Source organism: Manis pentadactyla, chromosome X (assembly GCF_030020395.1).
Source record: "Manis pentadactyla isolate mManPen7 chromosome X, mManPen7.hap1, whole genome shotgun sequence".
Lineage (NCBI taxonomy): Eukaryota > Metazoa > Chordata > Mammalia > Pholidota > Manidae > Manis > Manis pentadactyla.
Window position 1 is genome coordinate 103,149,132 of NC_080038.1, and position 19,968 is coordinate 103,169,099.

General features: G+C 50.2%; 1 protein-coding gene across 9 annotated transcripts in view; it reads left to right on the forward strand.

The window, feature by feature from the left end:
• Positions 1-19,968, forward strand: part of FRMPD3 (FERM and PDZ domain containing 3) — a 124,399-nt gene that overhangs the window by 50,533 nt on the left and 53,898 nt on the right. For 3 of the 9 annotated variants that reach the window (XM_036924969.2, XM_057495322.1, XM_057495324.1), the window contains 2 exons: positions 16,225-16,379; positions 19,283-19,385. The exons of 1 other annotated variant lie outside the window; for it this stretch is intronic. In XM_036924969.2, coding sequence (XP_036780864.2) covers positions 16,232-16,379; positions 19,283-19,385 — 251 coding nt within the window. In that variant the 5' untranslated portion in view covers positions 16,225-16,231. 5 more of the 9 variants (XM_036924970.2, XM_057495323.1, XM_036924971.2 and 2 more) reach the window with 5 other exon arrangements.

The window sequence follows — 19,968 nt, forward strand, 5'->3', positions numbered from 1 at the left end:
CAGTCAGTATGCTGTCTCCTGGGGCCCCCACCTCCACTGCCACCAACCAGCTGACCTGGAGATGCCACTTGCCCCTAGTCCTGTCAGAAAAATGGGGTATTCAAATGTTGCTTTGCAGTAGCACAGAGTGGCTTTCGAGGCAGGCCGCGGGCTAACTGAGATCTCTCTGATTTTGAATCTTGGCCCCACCACTTATTACTAGCTGTGTCTTGGGTGCTATTCGCTTCTCTATCTTGGGCCTCGGTTTTAATTTCTGTAAAATGGGGAGGATGCCGGGATGAGGAAATAACTGTAAAGCCCAGTGCCCTCACTTAGCCTGCGCTCACCCAGCGCAGCTGGACCCCCCGCAGGCCCCCAGACTCAGAGTCTCGCACCCGGCTCCGCGGCGGGGAGGCCGTCCACGCTGGGGGGAGGATGGCTCCTCCGCGGGCGCGGATTGCGGGCGGCCGAGAGGCGGCAGACGCCGCGTTTACCAGCTGCCTCGCTAGGTCGCCACCTCAGCCGCGGCTCTGGGGCCGAGCCATTCGCCTCCTCCTTTAAGATTCCGGTCACAGCAGGCGCTGGGTTGCTGAGGTAGGCGTGATCTTCCTCTTCCACAGACGCCGCTGCCGCTCCGCTTGGCGCCGGGCAGAGCGGGGGCCAGCGTGAGGGGTGTCCGCGGCGACACGGCGCCCGAGCCGGGCAGCCGCCCAGCCCTGACTCGGAGGGGGCCCCGACAGTAAGTAGCGCGTTCCGAGCAGCCGGTTGGGGCCCGCCTGGGAAAGGGTCGGAAAGCGAGGAGTCTAGCCGTTGAAGCAGGGGTTTGTGGGGTTGGCGGGCGGCCGCCGAGTGCCACGGTCCTTGCCGACCCCTCCAAGTGACTCCGGGCGGCGCTGACATGGGCCCCTGGTTCTGGGTGCGCACCCGCTCAGCGCCCGCAGTCCATGGACGGAATTGGTGCGTCGGTAGCCGACATCCTCCCACCCGACCCCGAGCCCTCAAGGAGCCGTTCCGGACGTCACGCTGCCCGCGGGCCCTTTCTCCGCGCGGCCCGCAAGGAAAGTGGGAGGAAGCGCCGGGCTGGGGTTCTGGACGCCCGTGGAAAAGTGGCGGCGTGAGCGGGAAGTTTTCCGCTGGAGGGGAGAGCACAGGAGGAGGGAGAGACAGCAGAGCGAGAAGCTGGGAGGGAAGCTGCCCGCAGAGGGCAGGGGCACCCCTCCAGGGGCTCAGCCCGCCCTCCCCATCGGTCACCCCACCCCGAGGTTCCGCACCCCCTCCGCGGCTCTTTCTACCCCCACCCCTCGGGTCACCCTGGCCGGCGGCCCTCGCGGGGCGTCAACGTTCAGGAAGCATCAAGGGGCCGAGGAACAAGATCCTCCTGTGAGATGGTGCATTACTTATAGAAACCTTGTCAAGTGGGAATGTGTACGCACATACCTGTCACTTTTCTTGAGCTGTGTAAAATTCAAGGGGCAGGGAGTCTGAGATTACAAAGGTAAGTTTATCCTAAGGATAAAGGATAGTCCCCATATCAGAAAAGACCCAGATCTCTCTGCACCTCTGCCCCCAGTTACTCAGTGTCACTGGTAGTACTGACGGTCATAGCAGCTACTATCACTTTGTGCCGAGCATTGTGCCAAGTAAGCTCTTTAGGTAGTAATAAGAATTCGTGTACAATAAGAACACCAGCTGGCATTCACTCAACACTTTCTGTGTGCCAAGCACAGTTTTAACTGCTTTAGATGTATTACTATATTTAATATTCGCAACAACCCTATGAGGTAGATCCTGGTATTATCCCCATTTTACAGGTGAGGAAATTGAGGTGGTAGAAACTGGGAGGTGGACAAGTCTAAGGTCCCACAGGTAGTGAGAAGCAGAGTTCATATTGCCTCTGTCTTACTTCAGCAGCCCCATGGTTAACTACTGCAAGTATGAGAATTATTAGTAAAACAGTTCATTTTTCCTGTAGCGAAGCTTATTTATTCTGTAGATCTGAAGTCAGGGCCCAAGGTCTAAAGAGATTGGAACCAATTTTCAAATCACCCCCATTTCTTTCTGTGGAGAAGGGCAAATGGCGTGGGCTATAACAGGACCGCAGATCCTATTCGTATGTGTCTGAACATAACAATGATAATAATTGTGGATCGCCATTATTGCTTGAGCACTTACTTTGTGTATTTAATCTTCATATAGATCCTTTGAAATAGGTACTGTCGTGAGCCCCATTTTATAGATGAGGGAACTGAGTCTCATACGATTCAGTAACTTGCCACAGAGTAAAGATTACAGCCCAGATTCACTGCCTCCAAAGCCGGGGCTGGAACTAACCTTTGGCAGATTTGTGCAAGAAACAGATTTGCCTTAGCAAACTCAGAGACTCCAAGAATGAACTAGTGGTTACCAAAGGGGAGGGGTGTGGGAGGGTGGGTGGGGAGGGAGGGAGAAGGGGACTGAGGAGTATTATGTTTAGTACACATGGTGTTGGGGATCACGGGGAGAACAGTTTATCACAGAGAAAGGACATAGTGGATCTCTGGCAACTTGCTGCACTGATGGACAGTGACTGCATTGGGGTATGGGTGGGGACTTGATGATATGGGTAAATGTAGTAACCACATTGTTTTTTCATGTGAAACCTTCATAAGAGTGTATATCAATCATACCTTAATAAAAAAATTTTTTTTAATAAGTAGAAAAAGTAAGTAAGTAAGTAAATAAATAAATAAATAAACAGGTTTGCCTTCCCAAGCCAGCCTCCCTGAGCTCTCCCTCCCGAGCCAGTTGCTTAGAGCTCTGCACTGTTGGTTCCCTCCTTTCCCCAGCCCCGTTTTCATTAAAGAAGAGATCTTACAGGTTGTAGGGGAACAGGCTTCCTGGAGAACATGGTGTGTTCTTCATGGATTCGGGTTTTGTTGTCTACTGAGTGCTGTGCCTATAACGTCAATAAGTTCTGCTTTATACGTTTTATTAATTAGACAACTGTCTGGTCTGCTGGCTTGGAGCTGTTAATCTAACTTTATGGCTCTATCTGAGTATCTCTGTTTGGAATTATTTTCTAAAAAGTTTTTAGAGCCTTACTTGCAATGCTGGGCAAAGCTATCTTCCCACTTCCTGGGGAGGGAGAGGGGGTTTGTTCCTGGGCCGGGAGGTCAGTAGCAGGAACTGTAGCCCACACTTGAGTAATCACACTGCTATGCCTATTGATATTCCTCCCTCTTCTCCCAGGATAGCCCCTGTGAGCTGAACAGAATGTGGCCAAGTCTAGAGGGGCTCTTCTTGTGTCCCATCTGGCCCTGCAGTGGGGTTGTTTGTAACTTCCCACCGTTGGCCCTGACCCATTCATAAAGCTGGCTTCCCGGGACCCTCTTCACTGTGGGCAAAATGGGGCACGTGAGCTTCGGGACCTTGGTCTCCATTACTACAATGGCTGGATCTCGATGCATCCGCTGGCAGTCTACCCTTGCTACATCCTTCTGTGATGTGAGAGGGGGGCCTTCTCTATGGAGCTTGTGGGTGGTACATAGGATCTGTGTCTGGTAACCCTAGTGCTGGGTTGCATCCCTAGTTATCTCTGTGACCTTTCCTGAGTGCACTGCATCATGTCACAAGGTCACATGAAAGGGGCCAGTGGGTAACACAAGTCCTCTGCCCTCATTCCTGCAACCAGAAATTAAAGATTCCTTTCAGCTTTGCCTGAATTTGTTCTGTGGTTTCTTCTTTTAATTGCAGTGGTTTGAATACCTAAAAGTTCCCTTTTTTACTGAATCTTCCTTATTATCCATTTGCCATCATGTTTGACATTCCATTCCTGGAATGTCCTCTGCCGTGTCCATCTGTTGGGACTCCTGTTCACCCTCACCACTCAGCTGAGGGCAGGGAGCTGCTGGGAGTCATGGGGGGCCCCCTCCTCTATGCTCCCACACTCTGCTGCCCCTTGTGGTGCCAGGCGACTCACAGCTTTCTGTTTATATACCTGTCCCCACCTGGGATGGTAACCTCCCTGAAAGGAGAGACTAGGCCTATTTTACTTCCGTATCTCCAGTACCCAGCACAGTTCGGCACATAATAGATGCTCAGTAAATTTTTGTTGCATGTATGAATGAATGCATGAATGATTGCTGTCTAAAAGCTGGGGCTCACATAATATCTCTTTTGTGGAGTTGCTTCTTGGCCTGATTTCTGCTCTGCCCCATCCCAGTACTCCTGGATGGACAGCTTGGAGATAGTGCACAGGGGGGAAGCCGGGGTTGCTGCTGTTTGCTCCCTCACAGGAGGTCAGCCTGGTGCCTGCTGGGCATGGTGCCTGGGCTTCGGATACCACCTGCACCAGCTCAGGCAGGGAGGGGCCAGATGGGCCTCCAGGCGAAGCAGCAGGATGTGTGCCTTTCTCTCTCCAGCTCTGCCTACGTTGACCTGCTGTCTCCTCATAAGCTCCCCTGAGGGGGCCTTGGGGAGAGGGAGCAAGGAAAAGGTGTACTTGCTGTCTCCCTGGGACGGCTCCAGCTTGCTTCCCAGCTAACCTCTCCCCAGCATCCCCTCCCTGACTCAGGCTGTCATCTTCATGCATCCTGCTGTAGGCCCCCTGCTCCCTTCTTTCTCTGGGCGTGTTCTCAGGGGCCTCCTTCCCCACTTACCTCAGTCTGGCCCTTCCTGTAGTACCCAGCTGCAGCTCTCCTTTAGACAGCTTTCCTCCCCTGCTACTCCTGGAAGTCAGCAGAGGGTGGATAAGGGTGAAATAAATAACTTCCAAGGTCCTTGCCAACTCTGAGATTCTCCAGCTGTTTGGCCAGAGTCAGGGACTGGGGGCCCGCAGGCTGGTGGCTGGCAGTCTCACAGAGAGGAGGGAGACTGCACAGCCAGCCAACCCAGTAAGCCCTCCTTTGGCTTCAGGAGGCTTTGCTGGGAGCCCTCTGCAGCCAGTGCCACCAAGCAGCCCCCAGAGGGGCACTATTTGAGCTCTGGGTCTTTGGCTGCTGGAGGCAGCTACTTGTTGGGATGTTTCCAGCAGCTACTGCCCACAGCTGCTCCCCCTATCCAGATTCCAAGCCTTGTTTACATTTCATCCCATGGCAGATTAGAGGCTAGGATCCAAGAGGAAAGAGAGATCTGGGTGGCCAGAGCCCCTCTCCTGGCTTAGCTTTCTGTGCCAGAGCTCTGCGGCCCAGCCTGGCCTCAGAGGGATGTGTTCTTTGAGGGGGAGAATTCAGGCCTGCTGCTCCCTTACCTGCCAACTCCACTTTTCCCATAATGACCATTCCCCTCCCACCTTCTGGAATTCTCTCCCCTTCCTATTTTTATCCTCTTGATCTCGTTCTCTTTTACAAGAAAAATATAGCCTCTGGTGGCTGGGAAAAGGGTGTCTTGGGTCTTCTCCTCAGGCTGTTTGAGATGTGCCCCTTGTTTACTGTATCCCCATCTGTGAAATGGGGAGGGTGCCATCATGCCATCAGTAAGGCATAATCATAGTGCCCCTTCTCAAAGAGCTTGATCACCCGAAGCCTTAGACCAGGCAGCTTTCACTACCATGCAGCCCTTTCACAGCAGCGGGAGCCTGAGGGCAGAGCTGGTGGGGGCAGCTCAGGAGCATTCAGAGAGCAGGTGAGGCACTGGAGTGGGCTTCTGAAAACCTAACACCAAGCGGAGTTGGCAGGCACAGGTTCTCTGTGGCACTTGCCTTCCCCAAGCCTGTCCTGTCTCCCTCACTGCCTCTGAGGCCCTACTCTTGTCTCAGTTCTCCACTCCTGTCTGGTTTTCTCTGTCTCTCCCCATCCCTCCCTCTCAGCTCTGTCTGATGCCCTTTCCTGATCAGCTGTCTTCCCCTCCATCCCTCATCCCTGCCCCTCTGGTCTGTCTCTGCCTTCCTCAGAAATACTTGGTGTGGCACGTGGAGGGGAGGGGCTGGGGTGCCCAGGACTCTTCGGAGGGACATGACAACTCCTTCAAGCTCCTGTGACTATTTCATTGCTCCAGTTCCTCCTCACTGCGTCTGCCAGCGACAGGCAAGTGGGGGCTAAACTGAGAGCATCTCCCCACTAACTCCACCATGGCTTAGTGGAAACAACAGACCTTGTGACCCATGGTGCCATATGGCATCAGCCTCACATCTGGCACAGTCCTCACATCTGTCACCAGGCTGGCAGCCCTAGCGGGGAGGGTTTAGGAGCATGTCTGGGCCTATCAGACAACATGTCTGAGTCTATTGGATGTGTAGTCCCTGAGTGGAGAAGTAAGGAGGGGAGGGGGGTGGCTGCTGAGAGGGTCCTCTGCAGCATCCTCTGAGATGCATCATGGGGTTGGCTTTTAGCGAGATGACTCCAGTCTTCCAGGTATTTGGGGGAGGACAAATGGCCTTAACCTCTCTACCTGCTCTCTCCTGATCTGCTAGAACAGGTGACAAGTGTCTCCATTCCAGGCCACCAGGGAAAAGCAGCCGTTTGGACAACCAGAAAATGAATCCAGACACCAGCAGGTTTTCCAGAAGATGCCTCTCTGAGCTCAGCTGAGGAGGAAGTGGCAGGTCCATGAAGCCCTGGAGGGAAAGAGAGAGGCAGCCCTAGGAATTAACTGGATCATCTACCCAGAGACTCTCAGGAGTGGGAAGGACTAATTAAGGTCATCCTGCCCACCCCCTGGGCCTCTGGAAATTCTGAAAGAAGAGCCGTTTGCCTTTTAGAAAACATTCCTGCCCTGGGAAGGAATAGCTGTTAGATTTCCCACCCTCAAACCCCTAAAAGGCCTGGAGCCATGCCAGCTCCTATTTTTTCTTAGATTGCAGCCCTCCTTGTACTCTTGATGTTACTCCATTCTCCTCCTCCTCTTTTTTCACTCCATTGTCTTGGTCAAAGAGGTTGAAGGGTTTCTCCTCAGAACTGGTAGGCATTTGATGAGGAATTGCACAGAATAGCCAGAGAATCCTAATCTGTATGCCTCAAAATCACTCCTATCCACATGTCCATCGATACACTTAGAAAACATTGATTAAGCACCTTCTATGTGCCAGGTACCAAACTAGATGGTGGAGATACATCATTGAACTAGAGAGACTTAGTCGATACTCTTACAGGCTTTACAGCCAAATAATCACATAATGAATATGTAATGACAGCCCGTGTGCATCTCCTAAAGGAAATGTGCAGGTTGCAGTAATAGGGATTACCAGGGCTGAGTTCTCTGGGAGGGCCTCTGAGCAGATGGTACTCAAGTGAAGATGTAAAGGATGAAACAGCAGCCCTCTGAAGAATAGGGCAAGAGGTTTCCAGGAAAAAAGGAATACCAGGTGGGAAGGCCCTGAGGTGACCAAGAACTTGATTGGTTCAGAAATGGAAAGGAAGCCAGTGGGGCCAGATTGTACTGGGCAGGAATAAGAGTAGCCTAAGAGGGATTTGGCAAGGAGGAAGGAGGAGACCACATGGGGCCTTATAGGCCATGGAAAAGGAGTTTGGATGTTATTCACTCGTAGTGGGGAACATCTGCAGGGTATTAAATGGGCGAGTGACAGGATCTGATTTGGACTTTTGCAATATCTGTAGAGACCAGCAGTGGCTACCGAGAGACTAGGAAGGAGGCAGCAGCAGCAGTCTGGGGGAGAGACGATCCTTGTTGGAACTGGGTGATAGCCATGGAGATGGAGGGCACTGGGCAGATTCTGAAGGAACAGCTGCCAAGACTTATGGAGGGATTAGATGTCGGGGATCAGAGAAAGAGGTGGGACTCTGAGGTTTCTGGTTTGAGTCTCTGAAGGGAAGATGGTGGTGCCAGGTACTGCAATGAGGAAGGCTGAGGGGGACCTAGGCTTGAGGGGGAAAAGAAAATCAAGAGTTCCATTTTGGGCATGTTAAATTTGAGACTCCTGTGAGACATAAAATCAGAGATGTCAGAATTGATACTTGAAATAGAGGAGTTTGGGAACTCACAGAAGGGGTGTAGGTAGAATGCAAATTTGGGGGTCATCTGCTTATAGATTGTGTTTAAAGCCAAGGGACTGATGAGATTACCTGGAGAAAGAACAGAAAGAGAAGGGAAGGCCTGGGATTAATTGGGAAGAACTGCAGTATCTAGTGATTAAGTAGTGGAGAAGGAGCCCACAAAGGAGACTAAGAAAAAAGTGGGCAGAGGGGTCATTGGAGACTCAAGAGACAGTCACAGAAGCCAAGAGAGGAGAGCATTTCAAGAAAGAGGGAATAGTCAACTCTTTCCAAAGCCAGTGAGAGGTTGTGTAAGGTGAGGACTGAGAAATAACCTGAAGGCCATTAGTGACCCTAACAAGAGTGACTGACTCTGCAAAGTGATAGATGTGGAAGCCAGATTATAGTGGAATGAGGAGCAAATAGGAGATGAAGAAGTGGAGACAATATATGTAAAAAACTCTCGAGCAGCTTTGCTACAGAGGGAAGCAGGACTGTGGGACCATGTAAGGGGACTGTAGAGTGGAGGGAGGTGGTTTCTGTTTGTTTTTTTAAGGACAGATGATTTCCATCAGCATGCTAGCACAGTTCTGGAGAGGTGAAGTGACTGATGATTTAGGAAGAGAGTGAATGCCTGAAGGAGCAAAATCCTTGGGGATGAGAAGGGATGGTACCAGAGCCTAAATGGAGAGAGCTGCCATTGAGAGAAGAAAAGAGACATCCTCCAATTTAATAAGAGGGGAAAAGGAAGCATGGGTACAGATGTAGGCAGGGTGATGTGTAGACTTGGTGGTGGTAACATGAGGGGACTCTCATTTGGTGGCTTGTGTTTTAGCACTCACATGTGAGATAAGGTCATCAGCTGAGGTTTGTTGGGGCAAATGGGGAGGTGAGGTCTGTCGAGGAGAGAGGAAGAGATATGAGATAGTCATCTTAGAGAGTGAGGTAGTGGTGGCCAGACAGCATTGAGAGCACATACCAGGTTTGAGATGGTGAATATAAAGTGAAAGCCACCCACCCAACTGTGGTTATTCTCCAGCTGCCTTCAGCCACTCAGATGCAGGCGTAGAGAATGCACATGGTTGAGTTCAAGGAGTGAGGTTTTGCAACACAAGTACAGCAGAAGGAGAGGAAGCAAGGGAGTTAAAGGTGTGTGCAAGAGAACGATAATGATAAACCAGAAGTTATAATCTGGACCTGAAGGGGGATAGGAAGATAAGATGGAGCTTGAAGGAGAGTAAATAATTAGAGGAAAGGCTTAGGGAAAGCTTCTCTGAGGAGGTGATATTTCAGCCAAGACCTGAAGGATGAAGGGTCGGCTCTGCAAGGAATGGAGGAAGAGATTTCCAGGAAAAGGGAATCCCAAATGGGAAGTGAATAGGTGGTCATATGCATTCCATTTCCTGCAGCAGGAATCCTTGGGGAGGTAAACGGGCAGGATAGATGAGGTAGCAGAGAGCAGGATGTTGGCGAGGGAGACTGTGGAGGTGATGGAGGTGATGCAATATCTGATAGTGACCCAAAGTCCAGGTGTGACAGCGGAGTGAGTGGCTGAGTGAAATGGAGGAAGCAGCTGTCAGAGGCCTCCTCATCGCCATGGGGATGTTGAATTTGCCAGGGATGGTATCAAGAGTTGGAGTGGACACAGCCATTAAGATGGCTGTTATCAAGAAATACAGAAAATAATAATAAGTGTTGGCAAGGATGTGAAGAAATCAGAATCCTTGTGCATTGTGGTCAAGAACGTAAAATGGTACAGTCACTGTGGAAAATGGTAGACTGATCCCCATCCCCAAATTAAACAGAGAAGGTACCATATGAGCAACCAATTCCACTCCTGGGTATGTACCCAAAGGAAGTGAAAGCAGGGACTCAGATATTTGTACACTAATGTTCATAGCAGCGTTATTCACAGTAGCCAAAGGGTGGAAACTACCCAAGTGTCCATTGACAGATAAATAAAATGTGGTAAATATATACAAATGAAATCATATCCAAACTTGATAGGAAGGGAATTCTGACACAGGCTACAACATGGATGGACCTTGATGACATTATGCAAAGTGATGGAAGCCAGTTAGAAAAGGACCAGTACTGTATGATTACACTTATATGAGGTTCCTAGAATAGTCAAATTCATAGAGACAGAAAAATGGTTGTTTCCAGGGACTAGGGGGAGAGAGGAAGGGGAAGGTAGTGTTTAATTTCACCTTCCATAATTTCAGTTTGGGAAGATGGAAATGTTCTGGAGATCGATGGTGGTGATGTTCACACAGCAATTGTTAATGTACTCAATGCCAGTGGGATGTACACTTGAAAGCAACTAAAAATGCTAAGTTTTTGTGTACATTTTACCACGATAAAAAGAGTTGGATTAGAGGGGAAGATCACATGTGACTGGCAACTGGAGTCCTCAGTGAAAGTGGGGACTACCCAGGAAGTCGCAGGAAGCAGCAAGGAGGTAAACAGTGGCAGAGGTGGGCCGCAGGCCTGTTCCTCACAAGTTCAGGATCTTTTGCAGAACGAAGGAGCAGTACTGGCCTGGAGGTGGCATTGGCAAGCAAGAATGGCACCTACCCAACCTGTAAGTCCTGACGTTCTTGAGATTTGAGAGGGAAAAGGAAAAAAAAACAGCTTCCATTTGAGAAGGCTGGTGGGTAAGTGATGTCCTCAAGGAATAAACAAGGCTGCCATTGGGAAAGAAGGTGAAGGGCACTTTCAGAGAATAAATTAAGGATATAGGAGAGTTCGCTGTTGATTGGAAGTTCCAGAGGGCACAGAGGGAGGATTGGAAGGAAGGAGAATGTTGGCATTAGGGTATGAACAGACCTGGTGATGAGAGTCCAGTTTCTGAGGGATGACTAGAGGTGAGTAGACTCTTAGGTGACTAAAGTTAACAAGCATGTGAGGCCTTAGGGGCTGAGTCCCCCATATGGGAGGGTGGACTTGGAGGCATATAGTAAGTCAGTTCTGGGCTGAGGTCTCCCAACATGTCCCCTCTGGTGAGGTGACTCAGGGAGGCCGCTCTGACAGCACTGTGGCAGCCCTCAGTTCACTTGTGGAGGAGCAGTCTGCTGAATCCTCTCACCCAGTCTGCTCATAACTTGCTGGGCAATTGCTTAGTCCGCATGTTCTTGGCAAAAATCATGTGAGAAAATTGGCTGTGGAGTCGGGCAGACCTGGTTAACATTGCAGTCCCACCGCAGTGTATCCAAGTGTGTGTCCTGGAGCAAGATACTTCATCTCCCTTCCCAAATCTCAGTTTTCCTTATCTGTAAAATGGCAATAGTATTGCCTACTCATGGGGTGGCTGGGAGGCTGGAGTGAGGGAGTATGTGACAGTGCCTGATGCATAGTGAGTTCTCAGTAACTGGCAGCTGTTTTTGTTTTCTGCACTGTCCTCTCTTTCATCAGCTTCCTCACCTTACTCCAGGATGTCACGAGTCCTCAGGCTGTTCTTTTGCTGACCAAACTCTTCAGGAAGACTAAGTAGTACCTAATCCATCCAGATCTTTCTCTCCTTTTCCCTAATGCAACCTTACCTGTCTTGTTTCATATTCGTTTAGAGTCCCCCCTATTCTCTCCTGGGGTAAATCTGATTCAGACAGTGAGTCCTTTGTTTTGCATGACTTCATGTGTCCTTTCTCCAAAATAGCATCTGTGTTTTAACGAGGGCCGTCGATGCTATATATAACCCAGTGGAATAAAAGCACCTCAGTCCTTCCACCTGATTGTGGCCCTACCAGTGTCTAGAGAAAAGTGTTCATTTAGATCCTTGCCTCTCACGTGTGGTCTGTGGACCAGCAGCTTGGGAACCACCCTGGTACTTGCTAGAATCTCAGACTTTACTCCAAACCTTCGCATCACAATTAGTCCAGCAATACCCCCAGGTATTCATATGCACATTCAAGATTGAGCAACACTGCTACAATAAGGAGCAGCTAGGGAAAAGTGAGGGCTCCATTTACAGGAAAAAAGATTTGTGTCCATGCTCCTTAAAAGAGGGCACCCAGAGCAGCTGTTTCAGAGCCCCTTAGATGGGGCTCCCACCGCCACCACCGAGAGAAGATGGCATCTCCTGGGGCTCCAGCTGCCATGCTGGATCTCTGGAGCTCCCGGCAGAGTCAGGCTCCTGTGATTGGAATCAGAGGGCTAATTGGCCCCACATGGCTCCAAATCCTGCCAGTTGCGAGGGGAGTGACAAGACTCCCCAAGGAGCTAACCAAATGTAAAGAAAAAGGAGCCAAAGGCAAGGAAGGATGGAGAACTACATGCTAATGCCTGGGAGTCTAGCTGTTAAATTTCTATCTTCCTGCCCAAAAGTGCAAGGGAGAGAGCATCAGCCCAGAAGCCATCCATCTTCTCCATCCACCTGGTAGCCACATCCTGCCTAGCAACAGGTGTCAGCATGGGCTCCAGCTACCAGCTCCTCTTTGGACAGCCAGGGGCTATCAGTGTAGCCCACAGAGGAACTAAAGTCAGGGCGTCTGCAGGGAGCCAGGTCATCTGATATTTGAGCCAAGGAAAGAACTGTCTGGAAAACATGGGGACAGAGTACACTGTAGGGCTGTCTCTTAGAGGCAAGGAGTAGAGGGGGAAGAGCCTAGGTTGTGTGAAAGTGGTGAAGTTTATCTTCCCTTTCTCTGTTCCTCTAACCACCCTGAATAATGTTATCAGCAATATCACCACCTCTTCATTTGTGTGATACGTTTAACTTTCCAAAGTGCTTCTGCAGCCATGATCTCATTTCGTTCTCCCAATGATGCAGAGTGAGCAGGATCAGAGACAGGGTAATTAGGCTGGCTGTGCAGACTCGGCCGGATTATGTAGGGCTGAGGACCACCGTGTCGGGCCAGCCCTGTGATGAAGACTGAAAAGCCAGGGAGGCCCGGACCTGGAGTGGGCGTAGATGGGGCTGCCAGTACTGTGGGCCCTGCCGGAGACTTGGCTGCTGCTAATACGCCTCAGCCGCTGTAGGTCGCTTCTTCATCACCCACCTTGGAGGCTGGGATGGAGGAAGAGCAATTACCTCGCCTATTTGGCAGGACAGTTAGACACTGTGAGGAGAGAATGGATGTGAAAGCACCTTTTGTCAGATGAGGTAATGGGTGTAAAAATGAAAAGAACTACATGGCTATAAAGTGTTGTTATCCTTAGGCAGAAAAGAAAGGCTAGGCCTTTCCCTGGGTCACTGACTAGAGCGGACAAGCCTGGTGCAGGGTGAGGGGACACTTTGGAGGTCTTGAGTAGAAGGGGCCAGAGTGAAGGCATTGCATGCTTTGCGGCAAATGACAGAAGAAAATAGCAGGTCTCACAAACAAAGCTGGGGATGGGGGAGGTCCTAAGCTTTGGGTGTTTCATAATTTTCTTCAAGGCTGCCCTGTTTGAAGGGACTGGAAGCCAAACATCTTTCAGAGTCAAATTGCCTATTTCCCCTAGGAGGGCTGTCACGTGACCTGTGGACTGCTGAGCTCCTGTCATCCGTCACTACTAGCCTTCAGTGTCACTCCCAAGTCTCCAGACACTTAGCAAATTTCAGAAGGACTGAAGGGCAGTCACTGAAAGATGCAGAGGCCAGGATGGAAGGGACAACTTCATCTGCATTGTAAAATAGCCATCTGGTCTGTTAATGGAGGTGTTTCTTCCCCCGCTCTAGATACCTGAGAAGTCCCAAGCAGTGTGAGGAAAAGGCTGCTTGCAGAACTGGGGGAGAATCTAGTTAGGGACTGTTAGTCCAGCTCAGTTGGAGACCACCCAGGAATGAATGTGCTCCAGTCACACCTGGAGACATGTCTGTGGCTGTGGGAGAAACAGCTGGGTTCCCTGCGGGAACATGGGGACCACCAGTGACAGAGCTCAGCTTCTTGTCTCCCTTCCCATCACCACTGCCTTTTCCTGGCCATAGAGCAGTTCTCACCTCCTCCATGGAGCTCTGTCCAGCTCTTCTACCCTCCTCTTTGAACACACAGTTTGGGACTTAATTATGAACTTAATATCCTATTTTCAGTTAACACTCTGATTCTCGTGTTCTGTGTACACTTGTCTTTCTTCCTCTGCTAGACTGGAAGCTTATCGAGGGCAGAAATCTGCAACTTCTGTGTCCCCTGAAGCTCTGACATTCTGAGTAGGCACTCGATAAATACTTGTTGATGGATTAACATGCAGTGAAACACTTGTGTCACCAAAGGCTCTTAGCTCATTGGTTCCTCTGGCTCCAGGAGTGTCTGTTTTCATCATTATTGGTGGTGCCTGCAGTCCAGTGGAGACTGAAACATCTCCACCTTCAGAAAAAGAAAAAGGTGGCAAAACTGAGGCTGCAGGGGCTGGGGAACCCTGAGTGCAGGACAGCGTACTGAGCGCTTCCATGTACACCTGGGTCTTCCTTGCTCGTGTCCCTGTTCCCCTTGCCACAGGCGGCTCAGCCTGACAGGCTCTCATGTAGTCCAGCTGCCCTGGCTGGGGCCCATGTCAGAAATGAGCTGGGGTCATCCCAAGAAGAGGCCCTTTTAGCTTCTTTGAGGTTGGATGACGAGAGGCAAAGGGTTCGTTTGGGAAGCAGCCCTGGGGTGGGCAAGATGGGAGCTGCAGGAAGATGTTCTCTGGTTCCCTTCAAGGCCAAGCTCCTGCCTGCCACCAGCAGAAATGAGAGAGGTGCCAGCCTGAGGCCACCCTCGCCAAGCCCCTGTCCTGGAAGGGTGCCTATCTAGGACAGCAGCCAACTGTGTTCCAGCTTCTGAGTGACTTTCCACTGAAAAGCAACCATTTATCTTACCAGTATGGGAGGGAAGCAGCCAGTTTCTGAATTTGCCTCAGGAGGCCTGACCTCACCCTAGCAGTGCCTTTGCCTCCATAAGGGGTAACAGACCCCAAGCCAGCTTGGGTAAAGCCAGAGTTGAAGTGGCTGGACTCAGATCAGCCACAGTCTATCTTCCTTCCCGAGTTCTTCTATGACACAGACAAGCCCAGGACTATGAATTCCTCTTTTATACAATTACTCTAAATCTCCCCCAGCCACCACCATAAATAGTCCTGAAGTGTCTCTCTAATTACTGAATTTGTGTCCTGATAAACCACCTAATTGCTTGAAATCATTTGCTACTGAGGAATTTGGTATTCTTAGCTAGTTAACGATCACCCTTTTGGTGTCAGAAACTCCCACTTCTTTTACAAACCTACTAGTTTGATGAATTAACTCCTGGTCCTCTGTATCTTGTTTAGAAGGACCCTGCCCTGGAACCTTAATTTTCGAGAATATATATATATACACACACTGAAGCTAGGAAACTCATCCACTTTACTCTGCCAGAAAGCCGAGGAGAGTAGAGTGGTGCCAAGTCAGAGAGCTAAGGCTCTGGTCCCCTCCCTTCCACCTCTACCTGCCCTGTCCCACCTGCTGGCCTTTGATTCCCCTCTTTACCTCCTTCCCTGCTTCTGGCCCCCCGGGGCCTTCACAAGCCCCAGTGTCCCCACGCCCTCACACCTCAGGGCTCTTCATTTGAATTCTGCACTCAGACCTATCCTTGCCTGCAGTACGCCTCACCCTGGCCCTTGCTGCAGAACCTCTATAAAGTCCTTGTGTAATTCCTAAGCTTCAGTAACAGGTTGTGGGCACCAGGAAAGCCATCTGTAATCTCTCCCAGATTTGGGGACAATGATTTATCTTCTCCCAGCTCATCTGGAGTTCAGGTCTGCTGGCAGCCATGGGACACAGCTCCCCTTCTTGCCCACAGGAACCATTTTCCAGTTGGCACTAAGTACAATAGTGTGAGGTAATGGTCCTCAACATTAGCACATTTGTCTATATATGCCATATAAGTAGTTTATTGTTATATATAACCTAAGGGATAGTGCAGTTTAGAATTGCACAAGGACTTCATGAAGGTGCTCCACATTCTAAAACGGCTTCACATTCCCTCCCCACTTACTTGCCTGTTTTGTGATCCCTTCCCTCAAGGTTTTGGTTTCTCTTAGTTAATAGCCAATTCAGTGGGCCATACTAGTTGACCTTCAGAATAACATATTTGCATTTAGGCTCCTTCTAGAGTCCCAATATCTTGGAGGAAACGACTGGCTCTAATGTCAGGCTCTGTGGCACCAGTTTTCTCTGTTGGTTCTGGCCCTGTAGACAAGTAGCTCCCCCTTTCTGGACTCATCTGTCTCCAGTCTGGAACATGAGGCTGTCTGTCATTTGCCTCTGCTCGTTCCAAGGGATGTAGGAAGCTAAGCATGTGAACTCCCGGTTGTCACGGCCAGCACCCTCATTGGTGTCCCTCCCAGCTGGTTCTGAGGCTTAGTTGCCTTTGCATCTTGTTTTGCTCCCATCTTCCCCTTCCCTCAGTCATGTGATGCAGGAAGAGAGTGCAAATGATATGGAATGTGAGCAGCTGCCAGCAGAGACGCTGCGACAAGTGACCATTCACCGAGACCCCATATGTGGCTTTGGCTTCGTGGCTGGCAGTGAGAGGCCTGTGGTGGTGCGATCTGTGAGGCCAGGTAGGTGTCCTTCAGAGTGTCCCCCTGGCCCTGCCTCCTGTCCCCCAACACCTGCACACTTGGCCAAAGAAAAGAGCTCTTGAGTTCACTATGTTGACGAGGAATTCATGAAGAGTGGGTAAAGACTTGCCAACCAGTAACTGTGAGGGCTGGCCTTTTAAGAGTGATCAACACAAATCATTGGGCTGCATGGGGCCTAGACAGGGGTTTAGTAGGGTCTGGGCCTTAATAAAGCTTTCCTTTGCATAAAACCTTCATTAAAGAGCCATACTGCCTTGGATGAGAAATATCTGTTCAGTTCAGTTCAACAAGTATTTACAGATTGCCTACACTAGGCCCTGCTGGTTGCAGGGAAGTACAAGGCATAGTTCCTGCCCCCAGAATCTAACCATCAGGCCAGGCAGGCTGGTACATACTCGTGAAAAAGGTCAACCACTAAAGACTGGAATCAGGATACAGACCAGAGGTGGGAGAGGAGGGGAGAGGAGAGTGCAATCTCTGAATGGCACAGTGGCAATAACAACAGCTACCATGGATTGAGCACCTACTGTGTGTTTTACATCATCTTATTTAATCCTACAGCCAAGCCTGCAAGGCAAGTAATATCATTCCCATTTTACAAATGAGGAAACTGAGGCATAGCAGAAGAGAAATGTCCTGTCCAAGGTCACTCAGGTAAAAAGCAGAAGAACCAGGATTTGCACCTGGGCCTGTCTGATGCCACAGAGGGGAAGCAGGGCTTGAATGGGACCACGTGGGATGGAACAAGCCGAGGACCCTCCTGAACTGTGAAATACTGCCATCATGAATGGAACAGGAAAGGGCCTAAGCACTGTTTTGTTCCAGATCTGCTAGGCACTGACAGACAAGACAGACATAAAGGATCTTTATTCCTGACTTGCTAAGCCTGAGGCTTTAGATGTTTACAACAGTTTCTCGGTCAGTCAAGAGGAGCAGCTAGGGTACAAACTGGTCTAGCAGAAATTTGATGAATTTTGCAATCCTCGAAGGAAAAGAGAAAGATTTTTGTAAGGTCTCTCCTCAACTAGAGGGCACAGAGAAGAAAACAATTCAGCACAGGAGTTTGTGGCTGACCTAAGGCTCCCAAGTCAGCCATGCAGTTTGGCAAAAGGTCTGTGAGTCTCTGATCAGATATCAAAGGTCCTGGGCAAGAGGAACCAGATAAAACTTAGAAACAGACCACCAGGAACCCCTGCTTTAACTTCAAAGAAGACAGAATTCACAGGGACAAAAAACCCCCAGGCCTAGGCTAGGGAGTCAGCTTCAAGTGGAATGAGAGTGAAGAGAGAGAGTTGGAAGACTGGAGAGAAGGAAAGCCACAGGAGAGAGCCATGGGAAGCCAGGTGACTGTTAGGCACAGCCCTGTGAAGATGGGCTCATCCGCAGAGCTGTTTCCAGCCCAGGTGGCTCACAAATGTAGAGGACATGTTTGGGTTAGTATCTGAGACCACAGGGGAAGAGGAGAGGTACCCTATAGAGGAACACTTATGGTTGAGCAACCCAGCCAAGCATTCCTTCAAAGCCGTAGTAGGTTGTCACTAACTACTGCCAGCAGAGAGTTGAGATCCATGAGGACCTCATCCGTTTAAAAGGGAGGAAAGGAAAAAGAGAGGGAAGAGATAGAGTGGCCTCTACCTAGAAGACTGGCACTTTGGCAGAAGTAGGTAGAAGGGATGAAATAAGCTGAAGGAATTATCCCTTGTAGGATATAATAACTGCTGGTTATCGAATTCTTACCAACAGCAGTCAACTGTTGTAAGTGCTGAACATTCATCATCTCATTTATCCTCCCAACATTCTTATGTTGTGTGGGTACTGTTATTTTCCCATTTTACAGTTGAGGAGAGACCTAGAGTGATTTGATGTCTCATCCAAGGTCACACAACTCCCAAATTACGGATTTGGGATTATAGTCCAGGTCCCGCTGCCTGTGAAGAGTGAACTGTTCACCATGTCCTCTGCTCCTAGTCATCGTGCTGTTGGGAGACTTGGCCAAGAGGGTTGAGGGCCATTGCAGCTGAGTGGTGAATCCACTGGCTGAGCTGGCAGAGTCACCCTCAGCACACAGGTTGCACACTGCCAAGCCACTGAGCTGTGCTCAAGTGACATAGTTGCTTTGTGTGGTCATGTCTTTGGAATTTGCATAGCACACTTCTTTGTAGAGACAGGGAGCAGTTGGGATCTAGCCCTTTAAAATGGACACAAACAAGAGTCAAGGCTGCTTTGCACGTGGGACATGTCATTAAACATTTCAGACCCTCAGATCTGCTTTCTTAACCTTAACAGTAGACAGAAGAAGAAGAGAAAGCCAGTTTCCTACTGCCTGTGATTTAGGGGCTGTGCTTGTTCCCCCTCATTTATGAGATAGTAGCATCTCTCAGAATTGAAAGAAAATAAACCCTTTGGGTCTTTTAATCCATCCCTGTGTCTCCAGGCAACTGAATACCTAAATTACTGTGCACCAGAGAGTATGAATAATGGTCAAGTAAGGAGATACCTCATCTTCCTCCCATCACCTCTACCACCTCCACTAGTCTGGAAGTCATTCCTTGTGCCTAAATGGATCCCTCCTGGTGAAATGAATGTCCATGTTCCTCTTTAGGACCAAGCCAGGAAAGCACTTAACCTTGTCAGAGGACAAGGCCAGGCTTGGGACCGTTTGCTACACACCCCTCCCAGCCAAAGGAGGTCCACTCCATATCATTTCTTCGGTCTTGTGCTCTCTTCTTGGCACAGTTTGAACAGTCCTGCACAGCCTATGCCACCTCCTGCAGGCGTCAGTACCCTCTTCAGCTCCCTCAGGCACTGGTGACTCCTTGGCCAGACTCCTGTTTTCCCAGCAGTGGCCCCAAGCCCTCACGCCTCTCTCCTCTCCTCTGCAGGAGGCCCCTCTGAGGACAAGCTCCTGGCTGGTGACCAGATTGTGGCTATTAATGAGGAGGACGTGAGTGAAGCCCCCAGGGAGAGGTTCATAGAGCTTATCAGGTAACAGCAGCCACTTGGGCCTTGGCAAGAGCTGAGCACTACGCCTTCCCCTATCGCACCAGCGGCATAGGGCTACCACGGTCCTCCCTGACCCTGAGAGAGGAGTCCCCCAGGCAGAGCAGCCGCCACCAGAGCTCCTGGCTACCTAGGACCACAGGAGCCAGCCTTTCTGGGGCCCCAGGGGCCATCATGAGCTCTTGCTTAGCCTCCTCCAGTGATGTAAAGAGACACACACCAGCTTGCTGCAAGAGCTCACCTCCCTCTGCCCAGCTACCCCCTTGGCCAAACTGCTTGCTTTTTGACTTACTGTGCAGTGGGACAGACTGAGTGCCGGTGAGAACCAAACAAGCCATTAAAAGAATGCTGAGACCAGTACAGTGCGCAAAACATTGTTTCCCACCTCTCCAACCCCACAAAAAGCCCCATGGAGAAGAAAATCCAAATTCCTGGCCAGGGGTTGAGGAAGGGAACCTGCCATGGTAGATTTTGCTCATGGTGTATGTGGCCCCTGAATGCCTCCACAGATGGCAGCAGGTGAGAGAGACAAAGGAGTGTCGGGGGACCACACCATCTGTACATGGGA